This window comes from Zalophus californianus, chromosome 8 (genome assembly GCF_009762305.2).
Source record: "Zalophus californianus isolate mZalCal1 chromosome 8, mZalCal1.pri.v2, whole genome shotgun sequence".
In the NCBI taxonomy this organism is placed as follows: domain Eukaryota; kingdom Metazoa; phylum Chordata; class Mammalia; order Carnivora; family Otariidae; genus Zalophus; species Zalophus californianus.
The window spans coordinates 26,857,589-26,878,012 of record NC_045602.1 but is presented as its reverse complement, the minus strand read 5'-3'; the positions used below and the strand labels follow the sequence as shown (position 1 = coordinate 26,878,012).

The 20,424-nt window shown below is 35.5% G+C and overlaps 1 protein-coding gene across 10 annotated transcripts in view; it reads right to left on the bottom strand.

Moving 5' to 3' along the window:
- The window catches only part of BIRC6 (baculoviral IAP repeat containing 6), a 229,460-nt gene that overhangs the window by 37,305 nt on the left and 171,731 nt on the right, over positions 1–20,424 (bottom strand). For all 10 annotated transcript variants that reach the window (XM_027620739.2, XM_027620742.2, XM_027620746.2 and 7 more), the window contains one exon: positions 2,290–2,500. In XM_027620739.2, coding sequence (XP_027476540.2) covers positions 2,290–2,500 — 211 coding nt within the window. The remainder of the gene's footprint in view (positions 1–2,289; positions 2,501–20,424) is intronic.

Here is a 20,424-nt window from a genome sequence, read left to right as displayed (position 1 = left end):
ACAGTCATTATGATCCTTACATGTATGTTTCACTGGTACAGACTTTAGAGGTGTGAAGTGCCATTTTTCTTATTGAAGAAGGAAAGAATTCCAGTAGAAAAAGTAGAAAAACAAAAAGCTCCAAAATGAAACTCAGTTATCCTCTAACTGAAATTATATTTTTATAGTGAATCATCAATACATTTTATACATAAGTCAAGTTTACTTTTATTTTATTTTTTTAAAAGATTTTATTTATTTATTTGACAGAGAGGCGAGAGCAGGAACACAAGCAGGGGAAGTGGGAGAGGGAGAAACAGGCCTCCCGCCAAGCAGGGAGCCCGATGCGGGGCTCGATTCCAGGACCCAGGGATCATGACCTGAGCCAAAGGCGGACGCTTAATGACTGAGCCACCCAGGCGCCCCCCAAGTTTACTTTTAAAAAATAATACTATGTATGTTATAGAAACAGGAAATATATTAACTTAAGAAAAGCAACAAAAAAGGTGCTTTAAGTATACAAATTCTGTTTGCTGCAATAAGCATCCTCCATAATTACCTTAGAATTCAACACACTATAACTCCATTTTTGTAGGATCCAATAGAAATTGTAGCTTAAGGAAATACGTAATATAAACAGTTCTTATTTTAATGGTCTTATTTTCACACTTATACCACCATAAATTTGTGATATTATTTTTAATGAAAGTGATAATTACAGCTACATTCCAAATCTTCACACAATTTTTTCATCTAAGAAATAAAATTGCTCCTGAGAAAAAATACTCAAGGTTTCAAAAATTTTCAATTTTGTTATATTGCAGCTAGTACAATACACCTCAAAACACAGAAAGATGAGGTACAGAAACACAGGGCAAGATTCCCCTAAAAATATACAAGGGAATTTCAAAGCACTGTATATTTTATATTAATTGCTTTGTCAAGAACTATATGTTTATTGTACAATAAGGAACAGAGATGGCGAGGGTAGAGATGGGATGTTAAATTAGATGTTCCTCAATGAGACATTAGCTCAATTAGAAAATTAGACCTTCAGTTCAATTTTGATAGGCCACTATTGCCGGCTGCCTATATTACCAGTTAGATTTTTGCCACAATGAAGGATGGGACCATATATAATGTTCTCTTCTCTACAACATAAACAATCTAACCATCAAAAATTATATACCTTTACATTTTCCTTCCCTGGTAAAAGAGTAGTATGAAGCTACAGCTTTTCATTTCTACCAACTGGCTCTTCTTTAATCTCTTATCCAATTTACAATTCTTAACTGCCTGGCAGTAAGCCACCAGCTTTTAAAGTGATAGTGAGCAATAAACTAAGAGAGTCAGGATTATCGCAGCAGCTGATTTCTCCCTGAAAAAAACTGTTCTTTCAGTGACAATTCTCTGCCATCATTTGATGTATACTGTTTCTCAAATTTTAGTATCTTAAAAAAATAAGTGAGAATAGGTAGAACAAATATATTGTAAAGATGGTAAAGAACATTAATTGACTCAAAAGACCACTGACAAAAGAATAAATTTCCACTGGCAGTATAAATGCCTTAAAAATCATAATTTACATAAAACGACAACCACTGAACAGATTCTGCTAAGAGAAAGAAAAAGGTTTACTACGTTTCTTAAAGAGTTTTTGTTAACATCTGGATCTAATGAGGTATAAACTTAAGCCAAAAATTAAGTAAAGAATTAAATTTACCAAGAAGATAAATACTAACTTTGTTATAACTACAACAAATATTGAATCCTCTCACTTCTAAAAAGGATTACAGCATGTGTAATAACATGTATCACAATAAAACAGAAGTAATCCATAAACCCAACAATTCTATGAATCTACTGTGTGATTTCTACAAGTCTCAGAAGATGTATGTATGAGGTTATAAACTGAAAATAACCCAAATGTCCAATAACAGTGTTTACATACAATGCGTAATTGGAAGTATTAAGAACAACATCTGCCAGGATGTATTTACTAGCACTAAAAGGTGTCTTTGGACCCAATACTGACTAAAACTAGCATCCATCTGTTTAACAGGTACAGTATGACAGAATTTAAGATAAACTCCATACCTATAGCTGCAAGACTACACAAGGAGAAGTCTGATAAGTCAACGTGAATAAATGTTTGAGTGCAGGATATGGTGGATACTTTTTCTCTGTAGTTTTAGGTCTTGCTTGTATGCATGTGTGTTTAATTAACATATGTCATTTAAAAAAAACCACAAAGCTATTTAAAAAAGACAATTAGATGCACAATGAAGAGAAATGAACCAAGTATACTACCTTAAACGGTTGGTGTAGGTATCAACACAGGTCTTCATTTTGGCTAATAATGTACCAACAGAAGTTTGACATTCTGACTGTTCTTCTTCCTCTTCACCATTCTCTGTAGAAAGAGGCAACAGTAGGGGCACCATGGATGTACAGGAAGCAATGGCCCGGAGCAATTCCAGCAGAGCTCGATAGAGTGGCACATGTCTCGCCATGTCAAGAACTATAAGAAGGGGAAAGCATAAAATGAGAACATGTTCAATATAAAAGTCAGTCCACAGCTATGTAACTTCTACTCAGATCTTTTTCTTTTAAAGATGTATTTTATTTATTTTGAGAGCGAATGCGCACATGCGAGCAGCGGGAAGGGGCAGAGGGAGAATCTTGAGCAGACGCCCCATTGAATGTGGAGCCTGATATGCAGCTTGATCTCACGACCGTGAGATCATGACCTGAGCTGAAATCAAGTCAGACACTTAACTGAGTGAGCCACCCAGGTGCCCTGTTTCTACTCAGATCTTTTTTTTTTTTTAAGATTCATTTATTTGAGAGAAAAAGAGAGAGTGACTGAGTGAGCAGGGGGAGAGGGAGAGAATCCTCAAGCAAACTCCCCACTGAGTGAGAGCCCGACGTGGGTCTCAATCCCAGAGATCATGTCCCCAGCTAAAACCAAGAGTCAGATGCTCAACTGACTGAGCCACCCAGGCACCCCTCTACTCAGATCTTAAGATTAACTGATTACTTGGTAAATAAACTAATGTAGATGTTTATGAAGCACCACCGTTCAATGTATAATAGGCACTTCAAGGGGACAAAAATGACTAAGGCAAATAGTTGGGGAGAGGAAGAAAATTAAGTAACTAGTTATTTTACACATAAAAATGACTAAATAGCCCACATAATTTACGGCAAAAATTCATTATTAATGAAGTGGAATTTTATTTTTAAAATTAAATTGAAATGACAGAACCACGGTAGCTTAGGTAAAATAAAATATGATCACCGTTTATCAAAGGTATATAATTCAATAGATCAACTTGTTAGAAAAGTTTACTTTTAATTATTAGTTCAAATGAAATGTTTTCATAAAACTACATGCATCTGAGAATGAATTACCTACTCTAAGAACATATACTACTTCTAAGGCTTTTGTAAGTTGTTTTGTTCAAGGTTTTGTGGGTTTTTTACAACGGTAATTTACTTTTGTGAAAAGAGCTAACAACTTTTTTTCTTTCTTTTTTTTTCTTTTAGCTCTATGCCCAACATGGGGTTTGAACTCATGACTCTGAGATAAGAATCACATGCTCTATCAACTGAGCCAGCCAGGTGCCCCTAACAACTTTTTTCTAATACCAGTTATTGAATAAAGTTACTCCATAAATATTTACGGAAAACGTGCTGCTGGACAGGATGAGAATACAGCAGTGAAGAAAAGAGAAGGAAAATGAGTAAAAAATTTTTTCAGATGCTAATAGGTACTCTGACTGCTACACAAAAGATTGAAAAGGGGAAGGAGAATTGGGGGAGTACCTACTGGAGGGAGGCAAGAACTGCTTCACTGCCCACAGACCTATGCTGGGATTAGAGTATGGGGGGGTGAGGCACAGGATTCTTGAACCCTATGTGGCAACTGATTAAAACTTACTAAAATTAGTTGTGATGGTCTGACAAACAGGAAGGGCTGTTTGAAGTGATGGAGGAGTAGGGGTTCATTTCACACCTTCCAACAGTGATACAGAGGACAGGGGTAGAAAAGTATGACTGCTCAATCTTGCTGTATTTAAAATTTTACCCTCCATTTTAATCATATATAAAATTTTCATACATACTTGGTTATGTTTAAAGCCTCTTTTCCAACCCATGACCTAATATTCCTACTTACTATAATTTTATAGTATAACATAGTACACTCCACTTTTCCAGAAAACACGTTAAACCCCAAAGTTACTAATCAACAGGCATAAAACCTGACATTAATACTTGTGATATGAGAAAGCCAGACTTATATAAACAGGTAGATATGAAACCTGATAACCAATCTGGCATTATTTAATGCCCATATTCTATGACTTAGCAATATCACTTGTTACTATACACCTATAAAACACAATATAATACTGTTTTTAGGGGCACCTGGCTGGCTCACTCGATACAGCATGCGACTCTTTTTTTTTAAAAGATTTTTATTTTTGAGCATGTGATTCAATCTCAGGGTCGGAGTTCAAGCCCCATGTTGGGCATGGAGCCTACTTAAAAAAAGATAAAATAAAAAAATATATAATACTGTTTTTAATACTGGAAGTTGGAAGCACCTGAAGGGCAATAAATTAAAGGGTTAAATACACAATAACATTCACATGAGTCTTTCCTATGTAGCATTTAAAAAGAATATAGTAGATCTATATCTGAGTGAAAAAGTTTGCAAAATAATACATAAAGATGACATTTATGTAAAGAGACTCAAATATATTTTTTATGACTGGGGAACTATGTAGGAATATTAGAGGAAAAGATGAATTTCTAAACATTACTGTTATATACATGAGTAACATCTTACACTGATTATCTTGACAAATCATAAAACATTCCTGATAAATAAGTCTATTTTTTTTTAAATTTTAATTTTTTTTTAAAAGTAAGCTATACACACAACGTGGGGCTCGAACTCACAGCCCAGAGATCAAGAGTTGCATATTCTACCAACTAAGCCAGCCAAGCACCCCAAGGCTACAATCTATTTTGACCATTTCTTTCCTACTCGACTCCTTCCCCAGGCATATCACTTTGGTATATATACATCTAATCCTTTTTCTAAGACAATTTTTATTTCTGCGTGTGTGTAACTCTGTGGAGAGGGAATTATGGCCCCACTGTGTGTATGAGAAACTAAGATTTAGTAAATTATACAAGCAGCTAAATAGAATATAGCAAGACCAACACTGACACTGAGGTATATCTAACTCTAGACCTTTTTCGTTAAACCATGATGCCTCCTGAGTTGTCCAATACAGTAATCACTGGTCACACAGCTATTTAAATTTAATTAAAATATAAAAGAATTAAAAATTCTGTTCCTTGATTGTACTAGCCACTTTTCAGGCGGTCAACAGTCACATGAGTCCATTCTGGACAGCACAGATACAGAATGTTTCCATCATACCAAAAGTTCTCCTGGATAATGCCATCTTCAAAAGATAAATTCCGTAGATTCTGTTTACATATACAAACCATGAAAAATAAGTGGGTATATGGGCTCTACCCAGAGAGATGGGTCTTTCTCTGGGAGTTGTAGGTACCACATAGAGTTAAAGAAACAATCTCTAGACTATATTCAAAACAGCATGAATACTTTGCTTCAGGTTTATTTCAAAACCAGTGATATATACATGTATTGGGTATACTTGTATAGCTAGATATAGAATACTGAGAATATTAATCATAAACTAGTAATGGCGTTTTCATGTAGAGAGAAGGACTAAGGCTGGGGGGGCAACATTAGGGTGAATTACTTTTTATCAGACATCAGTTTGAACTTTTTTTTTTTTTTTAAGATTTATTTATTTGAGGGGCTCCTGGGTGACTCAAGTCAGTTAAGTGTCTACCTTTGGGTCAGGTCATGATCCCGGAGTCCTGGGATCAAGCCCCACATCCAGCTCCCCACTCAGCTGGAAGTCTGTTTTCCCCAACCCCCTCCCTGCTCATGCTCGCTTGCTCGCTCTCTCTCTCAAATGAATAAATAAAATCTTTGTTTTCTAATGTTGTTTTATTATTTTTTAGAGGGGGAGGGCAGGAGAGAGTGAGAATCTTAAGCAGGCTCCATGCCCAGCACAACCCTGAGATCATGACCTGAGGTGAAATTGAATGCTTAACTGCCTGAGCACCTCCCAGGTGCCCCAGTCTCCCAACGTTATTAAGTAATGTATACTTACAGACTTTCCTCAGGATTTGGTGTTTTTCCTAACATTCTTTTGAACAGAATTCTATGAATGCAATTTATGCTCCATATTACATTATTACTTCCATATAATCCACCTTCCACTGCTCTGCAAGACTCTACCGTTTGAAAAATTAAACCTAATACAACAAAACATGCCTTTTTATAATGTAAGTAATTAATAACATATAATCTCACATTAGAGAAGCAGTAAAATAAATTATATGATAAACTACATATTAAAGTGACTCCAAACATTAAAGTGAGAGGAGCTTATTATATATATACAAAAACTGTCTTATTAAGGGTTTCATAACAAGACACTTTGCCAGGATAATCAACAGGATTAAAAATAAAAACTAATTTTGTCCTCAGAAACAAAATAATTGAGGCAACACTGTGTGTGGGTTTTTTTTTTTTTAAGATTTTGTTTCTTTGACAGAGAGAGAGAGAGAGCGCGCACAAGCAAGGGAACAGCAGAGGGAGCTGCAGAGGCAAGAGGGAGAAGCAGGTTCCCCCCTGGGCAGAGAGCCCGAAGCAGGGGCTCCATCCCAGGACCCTGGGACCATGACCTGAGCCGAAGGCAGATGTTTAACCGACTGAGCCACCCAGGCGCCCCAAGGCAACATTGTGTTTTTATTAAAAGACAATAACCCTGTTAAATTAAACCTAAGATGTTCTGACATATAAATAATTTGATCCAAAGAATATGAAGAAATAATTTGACAAAGGAAAGAAATTTTATTTTTTTATTTTTTTTTTAAGATTTTATTTATTTGAGAGAGAGAGAGAGAGAGAGAGAGCATGAGAAGGGGGAGGGTCCGAGGGAGAAGCAGACTCACTGCTGAGCAGGGAGCCCGATGCAGGACTCCAGGATCATGACCTGAGCTGAAGGCAGTTGCTTAACCAAATGAGCCACCCAGGCGCCCAGGAAAGAAATTTTAAAGAAAATGAAAAAACACATCTCCAAATGGCATAACATTAGCTTCTCACTGATCAATTTTTAAGAATAAAGGTACAGGGGTGCCTGGGTGACTCAGTTGTTGAGAGTCTGCCTCCTGCTCAGCGGGAAGCCTGCTTCTCCCCCTCCCACTCCTCCCGCTTGTGTTCCCTCTCTCGCTGTGTCTCTGTCAAATAAATAAATAAAATCTTAACAAAAAAAGAATAAAAGTATAAATCACAGTACACTGATTACTAATCCCCAAAGGATAATAGCAATTATAAGCAGTGTAGTCATTTTCCTTTCTAAAACTGAAAGACAACTAAATAATACAGGAAATGATTCTGATTACATTATCAATAAATCACTGAAACCAGAAACTAACTCTAGAAGTAATCTCCCTCTAAAGGTGGCTTCACGTAAAATTTATATGAATTTAGATATAAATCTAAATGCGATATTAATTAGGACTAGTAATTAGTGGTACTTAATTGGTATTACTATAAAACTTTTAATAATGCCTTTTATTATAGGTAACTAACACCAAAGCACTAAAATTTGTTTCCTAAGCACCCAGAAAAGGACTTAGATAAGAACTGAAAAGTCTGGACTTCTAGTCTAATACTATTTTCCTGCTGCTTCTGCTTTACAAGAAAATAAATTTATACATTAAGGGAATAATCATGATGCTTTAAAAACAAAGAAAACCGGACACTTCTAAAGAGAACACTACTGTCTCAAATGTAAAGAGTGATTATGGTAACAGTAAGAGCAGATAACAGTGGGAGCACACACGCCTGGCAGGAACTGTTCTAAGCATTTTACATCTATTAATTTACTCAATTCTGACAATTCCATGAGGTAAATACTATCTTCATTTTCCACATGAGTAACGTAAAGCACAGAAAGGATGAAGAACTTGCTCAAGGCTGCATAATCAGTGAAGTGGAGAGGACAGGATGCACAAGCAGGTGATCCAGCTCTGAAGTCTACACCCTTAAGCACTAGAATATAATGCCACTCAAAAGTCACAATTTCAGAGAAAAGCACTAGCATGATTTGCTAACACAGAGAGGAAAAAGTACTTTATGCATGGGGAAAAATATCGCCTTAAATTCATCCTAACAGTTTCCTTAAAGCACACTAAAAAATGCTAGTTGCCTTTAAGCTTTAATACTGTATTATTCATAACCTTAACATTTTTTTCAACATATTTTTAAAACATGGTCTCAAATTTAGCTTTCTACTGCATTCACATGGTAAAATGAAAAACTGAGCTCTTTATTTTAATTCTCAGGGTTTTTTTTCTTCTTTTTTCTTTTTTAGATTTTATTTTTAAGTAATCTCTACACCCAATGTGGAGCCTGAATCACAACCCCGAAACCAAGAGTTGCGCACGCCACTGACTGAGCCAGCCAGGGGCCCCAAGTGCCAGGATTTTCTAATTGTCACTTTGTTACAAAAAAAAACTCTGTAAGTAACACAAGGAAAACCATGAAATCATTTCCAGATATTTATAAGTTTTAAAATCTATTAAGGCATAATCAATAAAATGAACTAATTTCAAATGTGCCTTTAACGACTTATGACAATAAACATTCCTGTGTAATCACTGCCCAAATGAAGATACAGAATATTTCTATCATCCCAAACATTTTTCCTTTTTCCTTGCCTCTTTCCTCCTATTGCCAGCTTCATGTAACCACTCCTATGCTCTCTCTGTAGAAAGCAGAAAAATATCTTACAGATATTAACTGACCAAATGCTTGCCTTTTCAAACTGCTTGTCAGGACAAAGTAACAAAAAAGAAACAAACAAAAATCTACAATGATACTTTGACTAATGAAATCCCTAAAGGCAGAAATCCTCTGGTAAGAACAAAAGTACTTCCTGAATAAAGGAGCTGTAAGCTACCCTTGCAGATATAGCATTGCATAACAGTGTTGTGCCCCCTGCTCTTTCTTTGTCAGCTGGTCACATTTAATCCTGTAATAACAGTGAAGTGTGCATGTAGAAAGAAGCAAAGTATAAAGACACCTAAGGGTTTTCTGATGCAGCTCTTCAGGGCAAAAAGAGGATTAAAAAATTCAAGATTGAAACAGTTGCTCTGTTTTGTATTCTAACAGGCAGGTTTTCTTCGTTTGTTACATTTATTGACTCCTTTTGTTCACTGAACACCCAGCCATGTTAGTTTAAAAGTACATAACTAAAAAAGAGAACATAAATTAGCTTCTCCTTAGTTTTCCAAATTCTCTCTGGCTGTATTCAGAAATAAATCTTCTTAAAAAAATAAAACAACAGGGATGCCTGGGTGGCTCAGTCGGTTAAGCATCTGCCGTCGGCTCAGGTCATGATCCCAGGGTCCTGGGATCGAGCCCCACATCAGGCTCCTTGCTCCGTGGGGAACCTGCTTCTCCCTCTGCCTGCCACTCCCCCTGCTTGTGCTCTCTCTCTCTCTGACAAATAAATAAATAAAAATCTTTTAAAAAAACACAAATAATGCAAAATTAGATTGGTAACCATGTTGCAGGTTCCAGACAAGTGTTGCTTCACAGACACGTTAATATCTCTTAGAATTTGACCTTAAAATGAACGCACTTGTTTATGTAACTAGTTGTTAGGAAAAATGCATACATGACAAAACCTTGACATTTTAAGTGCAAAATGCATAAGAAATGATACAGTAATGAAATTTATTTAAAGTTCTTTATAGGGGCGCCTGGGTGGCTCAGATGGTTAAGCATCTGCCTGTTTGGCTCAATAGCTGTGACTGGCAAAAACATTTCTACTTAAAATTTCTATTCGTTTCAGCCTACATAAAAGCTGTAAGGGCTTAGCTAATAAACTCTCATGTCCCAACACTAGCCTTGTCTCTTCTCTCCATTTTGGTAGAAATGGCTAAGCTGTTTAAGTTCCAAATATCTCCATACTTTTATCTTCTATCACCAATCTAGATACCTGTTCATACTTCTAGCAATACACATACAATTAGTAGATGCTACTATTTGGGAGCGCCTAGGTGGCTCAGTCGTTAAGCATCTGCCTTCGCCCAGGTCATGATCCCAGGGTCCTGGGATGAAGCCCCGAGGCGCACATTGGGCTCCCTGCTCCGCAGGAAGCCTGCTTCTCCCTCTCCCACTCCCCCGCTTGTGTTCCCTCTGTCAAATAAATAAATGAAATCTTTAAAAAATAATAATAATAAATAAATAAATGCTACTGTTTGTTATTTCTGGAGGGTGGTACATGAGGTAATCTATCTTTACTTTCTCCTTTGTGTTTTTAGGCATTGCTTAAGTTACTCATGGCATGCACAAAATGATGTCTTAGATTTGCCTTAAAATAAGCTACTATGTGTATATATGTGTGTGTTTGAAAAGAATAAAGATATAAATGGAAGCAGAGCCAAGTGTTAATCACTGATGAAGCTGAGTGATGGAGCTCATGGAGGTTCATTATGCTACAATCACTAGTTTTACAGATTTCAAGCTTTTCTATGATAAAAGATTTTATTAAGTTGTCATAGTCAGAAAAGGCAAGAAGTCTGAGAAATGTTCCAGATTAAAGGAAATGAAAGAGGAACATATGTAACACGTGATCCTAGATTCTTTGTTGGACAACAAGCAATTTTTTCTTTGCTATAGAGGACATGATTGAGAAAACAGATGAAATATGAATATCTGCGAATTAGATGATTAGATGGCTGTATTAGATCACTGTTAATTTTCTATATTCTGATTACTGTAATGTGGTTATGTAGTAAATTGCCTTTGTCTTTTAGGAAATAAATTCTAAAACTCTTAGGGGTAATAAAGCTATAATGTCTGCAACATATCTCACAATTGGTACAGAAATGTGCATATATGTGTAAAATTTATGTATGTCTGTATGCATGTATAGATAGATAAAAGGAAGGAAGGAAATTGGTATCAAACTTTTATGAAGGTATCAAACATTACTGATTAACATCTATAGAGGACAAGTTACAATCTGGCAAAATAACAAACTGACACACAATTTCAATCACCAGTTCTAGTAACTCTAAAAATTAATCCTAAAGATAAAATTATCAAGGTCACCAAAATTAGTCACCACAGCATTCTTTAGAACATCAAAGGAAATCAATTTGTGCTTATCAGTATGGAGATGACTTAATTACTAAATATCAGTTGTGTGCTCCTAAAAATGAAGATGAGCTTTATGATGCACTGGAGCAAATTCGAGAGCATGTAAGGCAGGGGGAGGGCGGGAGCAAGAAGGAAGGAATAGAAATGTACTTGTATGGTATACGGCCATTTGGGTAAAATATAACACAAAACAACAACAAAAAAGATAAGGAGATGTATTCATATTTACCTGTTACATATATTACGTAAATACACACAGGACATCTATAAACATGTAAGAAATCAGTAATAATGATTTTATCTAGGGAGTTCAACTGGCTGGCTATAGCACAGGGGAAGGAAGACAACTTATACAGCCTCTTTCAACTTGGGATCAGCAAAAGAATGAAGCTTCAGAAAAACCCTCCCTCTTCCATTAAAATTATAAATAGCTTCCATTTCTACATTTAAATATCTGAAACATTAGAATTTATATTGATATACATGCAGCCAGTTATCCCAAAATTTCCATTTGTACTATTTTATAAACTCATTTAATAAAGTACTGCACAATGTTTTATTTTTCCCAACCTGCTTCCTGTAACATACAAAGAGAAACAGAACAAAGCACAAATCATCCCAATAAAAACCCCAGTAAGTTATTTTGTGGATATCAACCGATTCTAAAATTTACACAGAAAGGCAAAATACTCAGAATAGCCAAGACAATAAAAAGTCAAAGGACTGCTACAACCAGAATTTAAGACTTACTATAAAGTTACAATATCAAGATAATGTAGTATTGGCAAAAGAATAGACAAATAGATCAATGGAAAAAAAATTGTAACAAAAATCCATGCATGAAGGTTTACAGCAGTTTTATTCATAACTGCCAAAACCCAGAAACAACCAAGATGCCCTTCAAAAGGTGAATGTGTAAGTAAACTATTGAATATCCAAGCTATCAAGCCACAAAATGACATGGAGGAACCTCAAATACATACTGCTTAGTGAAAAAACTACTTAGTGAAAGAAGCCAATTTGAAAAGGTTATATACTGTATGATTCCAACTATATGACATCCTGGAAAAGGAAAAACTGGAGCCTGTAAAAAGATCAGTGGTTACTAGAGGTTTCAGGAGGGTGAGAGGGAGGTTGGGATGAATAGGCAGAGCACAGGGAGTTTCTTAGGGCAGTGAATCTATTTTGTGTGATACTATAATGGTGGAATGCATGACACTATGCATTTGTCAAAACCCACAGAACTGTACAAAACAGAGTGAAATTATATGTAAACTACTGTCTTTAGTTAAAAATAATATATCACTATTATTTCATCAATTGTAACACTAATTAAAGATGTAAGTAACGGGATACTAGGAGTAGAAGAGAGAGGGAGTATGTGGGAACTCTGTAAACCTACAACTGCTTTAAAAAAATAAAGTATATTAAATAACTAAACTACATAAAATTATAGTATTTTAGATAACATTATACAAGAATATAACTAATCTAAGACACACTGATTTTCAAAAAGTAAATGGTTATAGGTTATCAAGAAAAACAGGAAAAAGCACAAAATGAGAAGTATCTGTCCATTATAAAAATAATGCTGAGGACAGCCTGGCAAGCTAAAACTTAATAAAGAGGAGTTGGGGGAAAAGATATGACAAGTTTGCAAGCACTGTATGATTGACAGCTGAATTTTTTTAATATAAAAATAAATGGGCATAGAGAAAATAAAACAACTCTTTTAAGTAAAAGAAACATGGTATTTCCTTTTATTCAAACGGCATTTATTTCATTCAATTAAGTTAGCAGTAGGAAGGGCCAACTGGGAATCTTAAATTATGAAACTAAAATATATTCTCTTCATAAAAGGAATGGAAGCAAAAGCTACGGAGACAGGGCAATAAACAATGGACAATGAGACTAAGAATAGCCCGAACAGTGTGAGCCATAAAACTCTGGGTCTGATTTATAAAGAACTTTTATTTTTTTTTAGATTTATTTCTTTGACAGAGAGAGAGGGAGAGAGAGTACAAGCGGGGGGGGGCATGGCAGGCACAGGCAGAGGGAGAGGGAGAAGCAGGCTCCCCGCTCAGCAGGGAGCCCGATGTGGGGCTCAATTCCAGGACCCCTAGGATCATGACCTGAGCCGAAGGCAGATGCTTAACCATCTGAGCCACCCAGGCGCCCCTATAAAGAACTTTAAATAAATTTCATTACTGTATCATTTCTTATGCATTTTGCACTTAAAATGTCAAGGTTTTGTCATGTATGCATTTTTCCTAACAACTAGTTACATAAACAAGTGCGTTCATTTTAAGGTCAAATTCTAAGAGATATTAACGCGTCTGTGAAGCAACACTTGTCTGGAACCTGCAACATGGTTACCAATCTAATTTTGCATTATTTGTGTTTTTTTAAAAGATTTTTATTTATTTATTTGTCAGAGAGAGAGAGAGCACAAGCAGGGGGAGTGGCAGGCAGAGGGAGAAGCAGGTTCCCCACGGAGCAAGGAGCCTGATGTGGGGCTCGATCCCAGGACCCTGGGATCATGACCTGAGCCGACGGCAGATGCTTAACCGACTGAGCCACCCAGGCATCCCTGTTGTTTTATTTTTTTAAGAAGATTTATTTCTGAATACAGCCAGAGAGAATTTGGAAAACTAAGGAGAAGCTAATTTATGTTCTCTTTTTTAGTTATGTACTTTTAAACTAACATGGCTGGGTGTTCAGTGAACAAAAGGAGTCAATAAATGTAACAAACGAAGAAAACCTGCCTGTTAGAATACAAAACAGAGCAACTGTTTCAATCTTGAATTTTTTAATCCTCTTTTTGCCCTGAAGAGCTGCATCAGAAAACCCTTAGGTGTCTTTATACTTTGCTTCTTTCTACATGCACACTTCACTGTTATTACAGGATTAAATGTGACCAGCTGACAAAGAAAGAGCAGGGGGCACAACACTGTTATGCAATGCTATATCTGCAAGGGTAGCTTACAGCTCCTTCTTTATTCAGGAAGTACCAAGTGCATGTTCAGTGTTACTGCTTCCTACTATGCAAGCAAAGTCACTACCATCCTGATACTCTGGTATTCCCTGGTTGCTGAATTATGCAATACCTGAAAAATACCTTGGAATTTTCAACAACTAAGGATACAGACGTGTGATAATACTATAATTATTCCCAGAAGATAATTTACTAATTTAAAAGTAGCAACTAGCGGCGCCTGGGTGGTTCAGTCAGTTAAGTGTCTGCCTTCAGCTCAGGTCGTGATCCTGGGGTCCTGGGATCGGGCCCTGCATGGGGCTCCCTGCTCAGTGGAAGTCTGCTTCTCGCTCTCCCTCTGCCCCTCATGCTGGCACGCTCTCTCTCCCTCAAATAAATAAAATCTTAAAAAGAAAAAAGTAGTACTAGATACAAGAATAAAATTCTCACTTTCTGTATTTGAAATTATTTCAACAGAGAGAAGGATATTCAAATAAAAGAAACAGAAGAGTTTTAAGATTCATCAGACAGAAAATTCATAAGAAATAATCATAAACGTTAGCATTTTTTCCATGAAGCACCATTCAGCATGTATAAAAATAATTCTAAGACAAAAATGGAACACATTTACCATTTGGCTTATTACTGGCAGAAGCTATCAATTTATATGGAATAGTTACAGTGAAATATACCATGGATTACTAATGGAGAAAACCCATCCCTCTGGATGAATTGAAAACATTTGCCATCTTCAATATGAAGCCTGTCCAAGTTTTCTTCACTTCTTTTTCTCTGAGTACAAACAGAAGCTCTCCACAAAAAGATCCATTCATCACTATTATAGACTAAGCAGGATATCTGATAACACTTTATTCCTGATGCAATGTAGGGTAAGGAACACATCTCTTAATTATTTTAAAACCCTGACATTTAGTAACTTCATTATTTAGTCTAAAATGTGATGATTATACATTCATATCAGACAAAGTGACAGCAATTCACATTAAATATGTCAGTTTATATATACATAAAAAACTTGAAAATAAATTTATAGCTACTAAATATAGAATAATATATAAATGGGGTGCCTGGGTGGCTCAGTTGGTTAAGCATCTGCCTTCGGCTCAGGTGAGGCTCCCTGCTCCACAGGAAGCCTGCTTCTCCCTCTCCCACTCCCCCTGCTTGTGTTCCTTCTCTCGTCTGTCAGATAAATAAATAAATCTTTAAAAAAAAAAAAGAATATATAAATGGTAGAAGCTAATGTTTGCCTTTTCATTAATTTCCTATTATTCTGTTGAACTGCTGGAATGATAAAAGATTTGGAGTTCTACTAAAATAACTCATTTTCTATCATTTTCCATCATGTTAAACTAAAATAGAAATGCATACCGAAACAAATATAATTTATTTACTATTTCTCTACATGTTCAAAGGTACCTTTCCTAGAGATTTGTTTCACAATTTTCTTTTTTTTCTAGACCAAGAAAATGGGTACTTCTGTCATTACTATAGCAGAAGACGTTAAGCAGCAAGAAAAGAAGAAAAAGAAGAGTCTATCTTGGCCATATTGGGCATTACTGGGACAGCACTTCATCTCTTGCTAATTGTTTTTATGTCTATACCACACTCTGATGGTCTTTTCCATGGAGCTGCATTCAGGACAAAATTCAGCTCTCACGAGAATGATTTCTAAGCGCATCCTTTAAAAAGTACATTTCCTGAAGATTATGACACACATTCCAGGGTAAATGCCTTGTTCTAAGTGCAGCATTAAAGATGGATAACAAAGATTTACTGCCAGAAAACATACAAGATTTGGTAATATAAACAAGACACAAGGGATGCCTGGCTGGCTCAGTTGGTGGAGCATGCGACTCTTGATGAGTTCAAGCCCCAAACTGGGTGTAGAGACTAAAAATAAAATCTTTAAAAAAACAAACAAGACACAAAAGCCAAAATGCCACAGACATTATTCTAAATGTACATATTGAATATGTATTATTTACAATTAAATTACATTTAAATATATGTTTCCTTTAAGCCAACTAACAATCTACCTAATACAGGCTATGGAAATTTAGTTAGTATGAGAAATAAGATTACCAAAATATACAGGAAAATATTTAGTCAGCATTAATAAATACTGAATATTTTCAAAATGACATCTTCTTCTGGATTTATATTTAATATCCCAAGAGAAATGCCTGCTTTATAATAATTTTTTGGTATGCAACTGTAACTGTAAGATTACACAGAATATAAACACTATGTGAAAAAAGCATCCTATTTTTTTCCTGATGAGTCATCTTCATGTGTTGACTTTCTCTACTGAATTTCAGTAATAAAAAACAAAAACAAAACAGAAGCTCATATGAAGTGTAAAAACCTCAACTCAATCTAATAAAATATTTTGTTTACAGAATTTAAGTGAACTCAAAACTGATGTGAAAACTAAATAAATTCATTATTCAAATATTTACTTTTCAATTAAGGAATTTATCCACTTACTCTGCCTAACTTGAAACATAAAATCATTCTGTATTTCATAGAAATATCATATGGAAATAAAGCAATCAGAGATCCTCAAATTATTTCTCTGTAAATTATAAATCCTTTCAAGTATTTGAATACTAAAGCTTAATCCCTAATTATTTACCATTAATAAACCTACAAAGTAATGTGGTTAATGTGCATATCTTAAAAGATAATCATATAACAAATATATGACTGGTAAACTAATTTATTTAAAAGACAGTTCAATTTTTTAGTACTGAGCTGATAATTTGACTCTTACAAAATCCTTCCTAACTAAACTGTATTTCCTTCTCTACGTGATCAAGTTGTAGAAATTATACTTGAACAAAATACAGTTTTAAAAAAAGGCTGAAATAAACATTGGGTAAAGTAAGAGAGAAAGATTTTTTTTTTTTACCCAAAATATTCTTAAATCCTACAACATAACTGAAGAAATAAACCAAAAACTATTCTTTATTACATATTTAAAAACAAGGGGCACCTGGGTGGCTCACCTGCCTTTGGCTTGGGTCATAATCCCAGGGTCCTGGGATGGAGCCCCACGTGGGGCTCCCTGTTCAGCAGGGGAGTCTGCTTCTCCCTCTGCCTCTCCCTCTGCCCCTGCCCCTCTCTCGAATAAATAAGTAAAATCTTAAAAATAAATAAATAAAAATAAAACATGGCTCTGCAATTAAGATACTTGCAAATGAAATTACTGAAAGAACATCTTTTTTTTTTTTTTTTTTTTTTTAAGGTTTTACTTATTTGGCAGAGAGAGAGCGCGCACAAGTGCACGCGCACACAAGCAGGGAGGGAGAGGGAGAAGCAGGCTTCCTGCTGAGCTAGGAGCCCAATGCGGAGCCAGGACCCTGGAATCATGGCCTAAGCTGAAGGCAAGCACTTAACCAACTGAGCCACCCAGGAGCCCCACTGAAAAGACATCTTAAGTGAGCACATATCATGAAGAATGATTTGTCCATTAATAAACAGAAGGTATTTTACTGCTACGCTACCGAGTTTCATATATAATTAGCACAAACTCTATCATATGTAAGTGCTTATAATGGAAACATGAGTTTCATATAAATACAATGATAAAAATAACTTCTGCACCTAACAATTCATACACAATATTTCATCTCCCTTGCAATTTTCCAATTATTTAATTTATTGAATTTATACTCCTCAACCAAGCCTTAGCCAACAAATTATTTTGGGGATTCATGTCAACCCTAGATATGCTGAACTATGACTGAAGTTGGCAGTTAAGGCAGCAACTAGACAAGAAGAATGAAAGAAAAATCCACATCAAAGTATCAAAGATTTCCAGCAGAGGATTAAGGTATGTATGTTTTTTACACAAGTCAGGGTCAACTTGCTCTACCCAGCTGGAAGGACATTCTACTGGGGATCTCTCTCTCTCTCTCTCTCTCTGAAATATTTTATAGTTTCTCAATGTAAACCTAATTAACTGTTTTAGCCAATTCCTTTATTATGGGGTCTTTTTAAAAAAGTATTCCTCTATTTATCATATAAACACCTAGTTTGTGTAATATTTAATCATATAATGGTAATACAAGCAGCGTAAATTTGGAAACAAAACTAACTTTTAATATGTTTTCAATTTAATTACTGAGCAAAGAAATATACATATAGTCAAGGTGTTATAGAAGAATTGAAGAATTATGTTTAATTTGGCAAGTTGGTTAGGTGGAATTTCATTAAGAAAGTTTATACCATAACTGGACTACACTGTGAGAAGTGAAAATATAAGCATTAGGTACACTGGCAACTAATAGGAAGGGAAGGATCACTTTACTTTGATTAATCAAGGAAGGTATCTCTGACGTGTTGCAGATATTTTATCCTTCACAAACTTGTACAAATAAATTCAATTGGAAACCCATTTAAATTTTAATTAAAGCAACCTCTTCCCCCCCTTTAAAATTTATCAGAATAATTACTTAACAGATAGAGTGATGTATTATATACCAAAGATATTTATTCCCACATAGGATGCCTTTGACAAATATGAGAATTTCAGACACTCTAAGGGGATACTAGCATGATCAAAATTTTGGCATCCCGTACTCTTTTACCAAAAATGAAATAAATGGTAGATACGTCCTAATAGTATCTTGTTTTTAAATCGCATAAAGAAATAAATACACTAAATACAGGCAAGCAGTCCAAATTTTTTTGTACTTAGCTAATTTTCAAGAAAATTTGGGCCATATTATAACACAGCTTGGGATTAAAAACCAAATGACATGCAACTCTACTTAGCAGAGGAATCTTTTAAAATTTTAACCCATTTCTTATAGAGTATTAAAACAGTGCAAAGAAACATACATAATAAAACTCAAAAGTTTAAAATAAACCATTACCAAGAAAACTGTCAAGATACAAAGTTAAGTACTGTATGTCATAATGGCTCAATAATTTCTATTTCTTTGTTCCCAGGCAATGTATATCAATAAAATAGGCAAAAATAAGTTTTCATAAATGATGAAATTATGTATTTTCTACTGATAAACCACTAGCTTTTCATGGCACAACACTAATATAATATCCAATCTCTCAAAGAACACTAGACCCTCCTGAATTTGCTGCCCTTAAGGCCAGAAAATGGGTACAGGGGTAGGTGTGTGGTTGGGGAGAGAAGATGGGTATGCTTCCAATTGTACACTTACTGTGAATTAACTTTTTAGTAGTAACTTCAGGTTTTAAAGAATGTGGTCAGGTTTAAATTAAGACATTTGCCATAACAACAAAATTAACTTTATTCTCAAATAGTATACTCATGAAATTAAACTTAAGTCCTGACTTTTTGAAAAGTATAACCAAAGACAAGATACAGTAAGAACTCTAAACACATAAAATAAAACGTGAGGGAAATCAGATGGTGTAATACAGCTTGCAATAATGGGTTCTGTCCCACTCTAGCTAGCTATGGAACTACCAAACCAATACTGTGAAAATGAGAAAACTTTAACACTAATACACATCATTTAGCTAAGGCAACTAGACAAGTTGGCAGATAATCTCTAATGCTCCCAACAAAAAAGTCCTGTGCTTCTTCTCTCATTTCTACCTTCTGCTAACATATCATGTTTATTCATTTCTCTTTTCCATACTGAAAAAAGCCATTTTCTATCTTGCTCTAAAATTTGAAAATTTGGGGGCGCCTGAGTGGCTCAGTTGTTAAGCGTCTGCCTTCGGCTCAGGTCATGGTCCCAGGGTCCTGGGACAGAGCCCCGCATCACGCTCCTGGGTCAGCGGGGAGCCTGCTTCTCCCTCTGCCTCTCCGTCTGCCTCTCCCCCTCCTCCTGCTCTCTCTATCTCTGTGTCTCAAATGAATAAAAGGAATTTTAAAAAAAAATTTATTTTTGAAAATTTGTGGGGTGCCAGGGTGGCCCTTGGTTTCGGCTCAGGTTATGATCTCAGGGTCTTGAGAGGGAGCCATGCATCAGCTCCACTGCTTGGAATTCTCCGTCTCTGCCCCTTCCCAATTCCCACCTGCTTTCTCTCTCTCAAAAAAATAAAATTAAAAATAAAATTAAAAAAAATTTTTTTTAATTTGTGAGTTTAATAATGGTCATATTACTGCTAAACAGTTAAACCTGGGCAAATGAATAAATTTCTCTGAATTTCAGTTTTC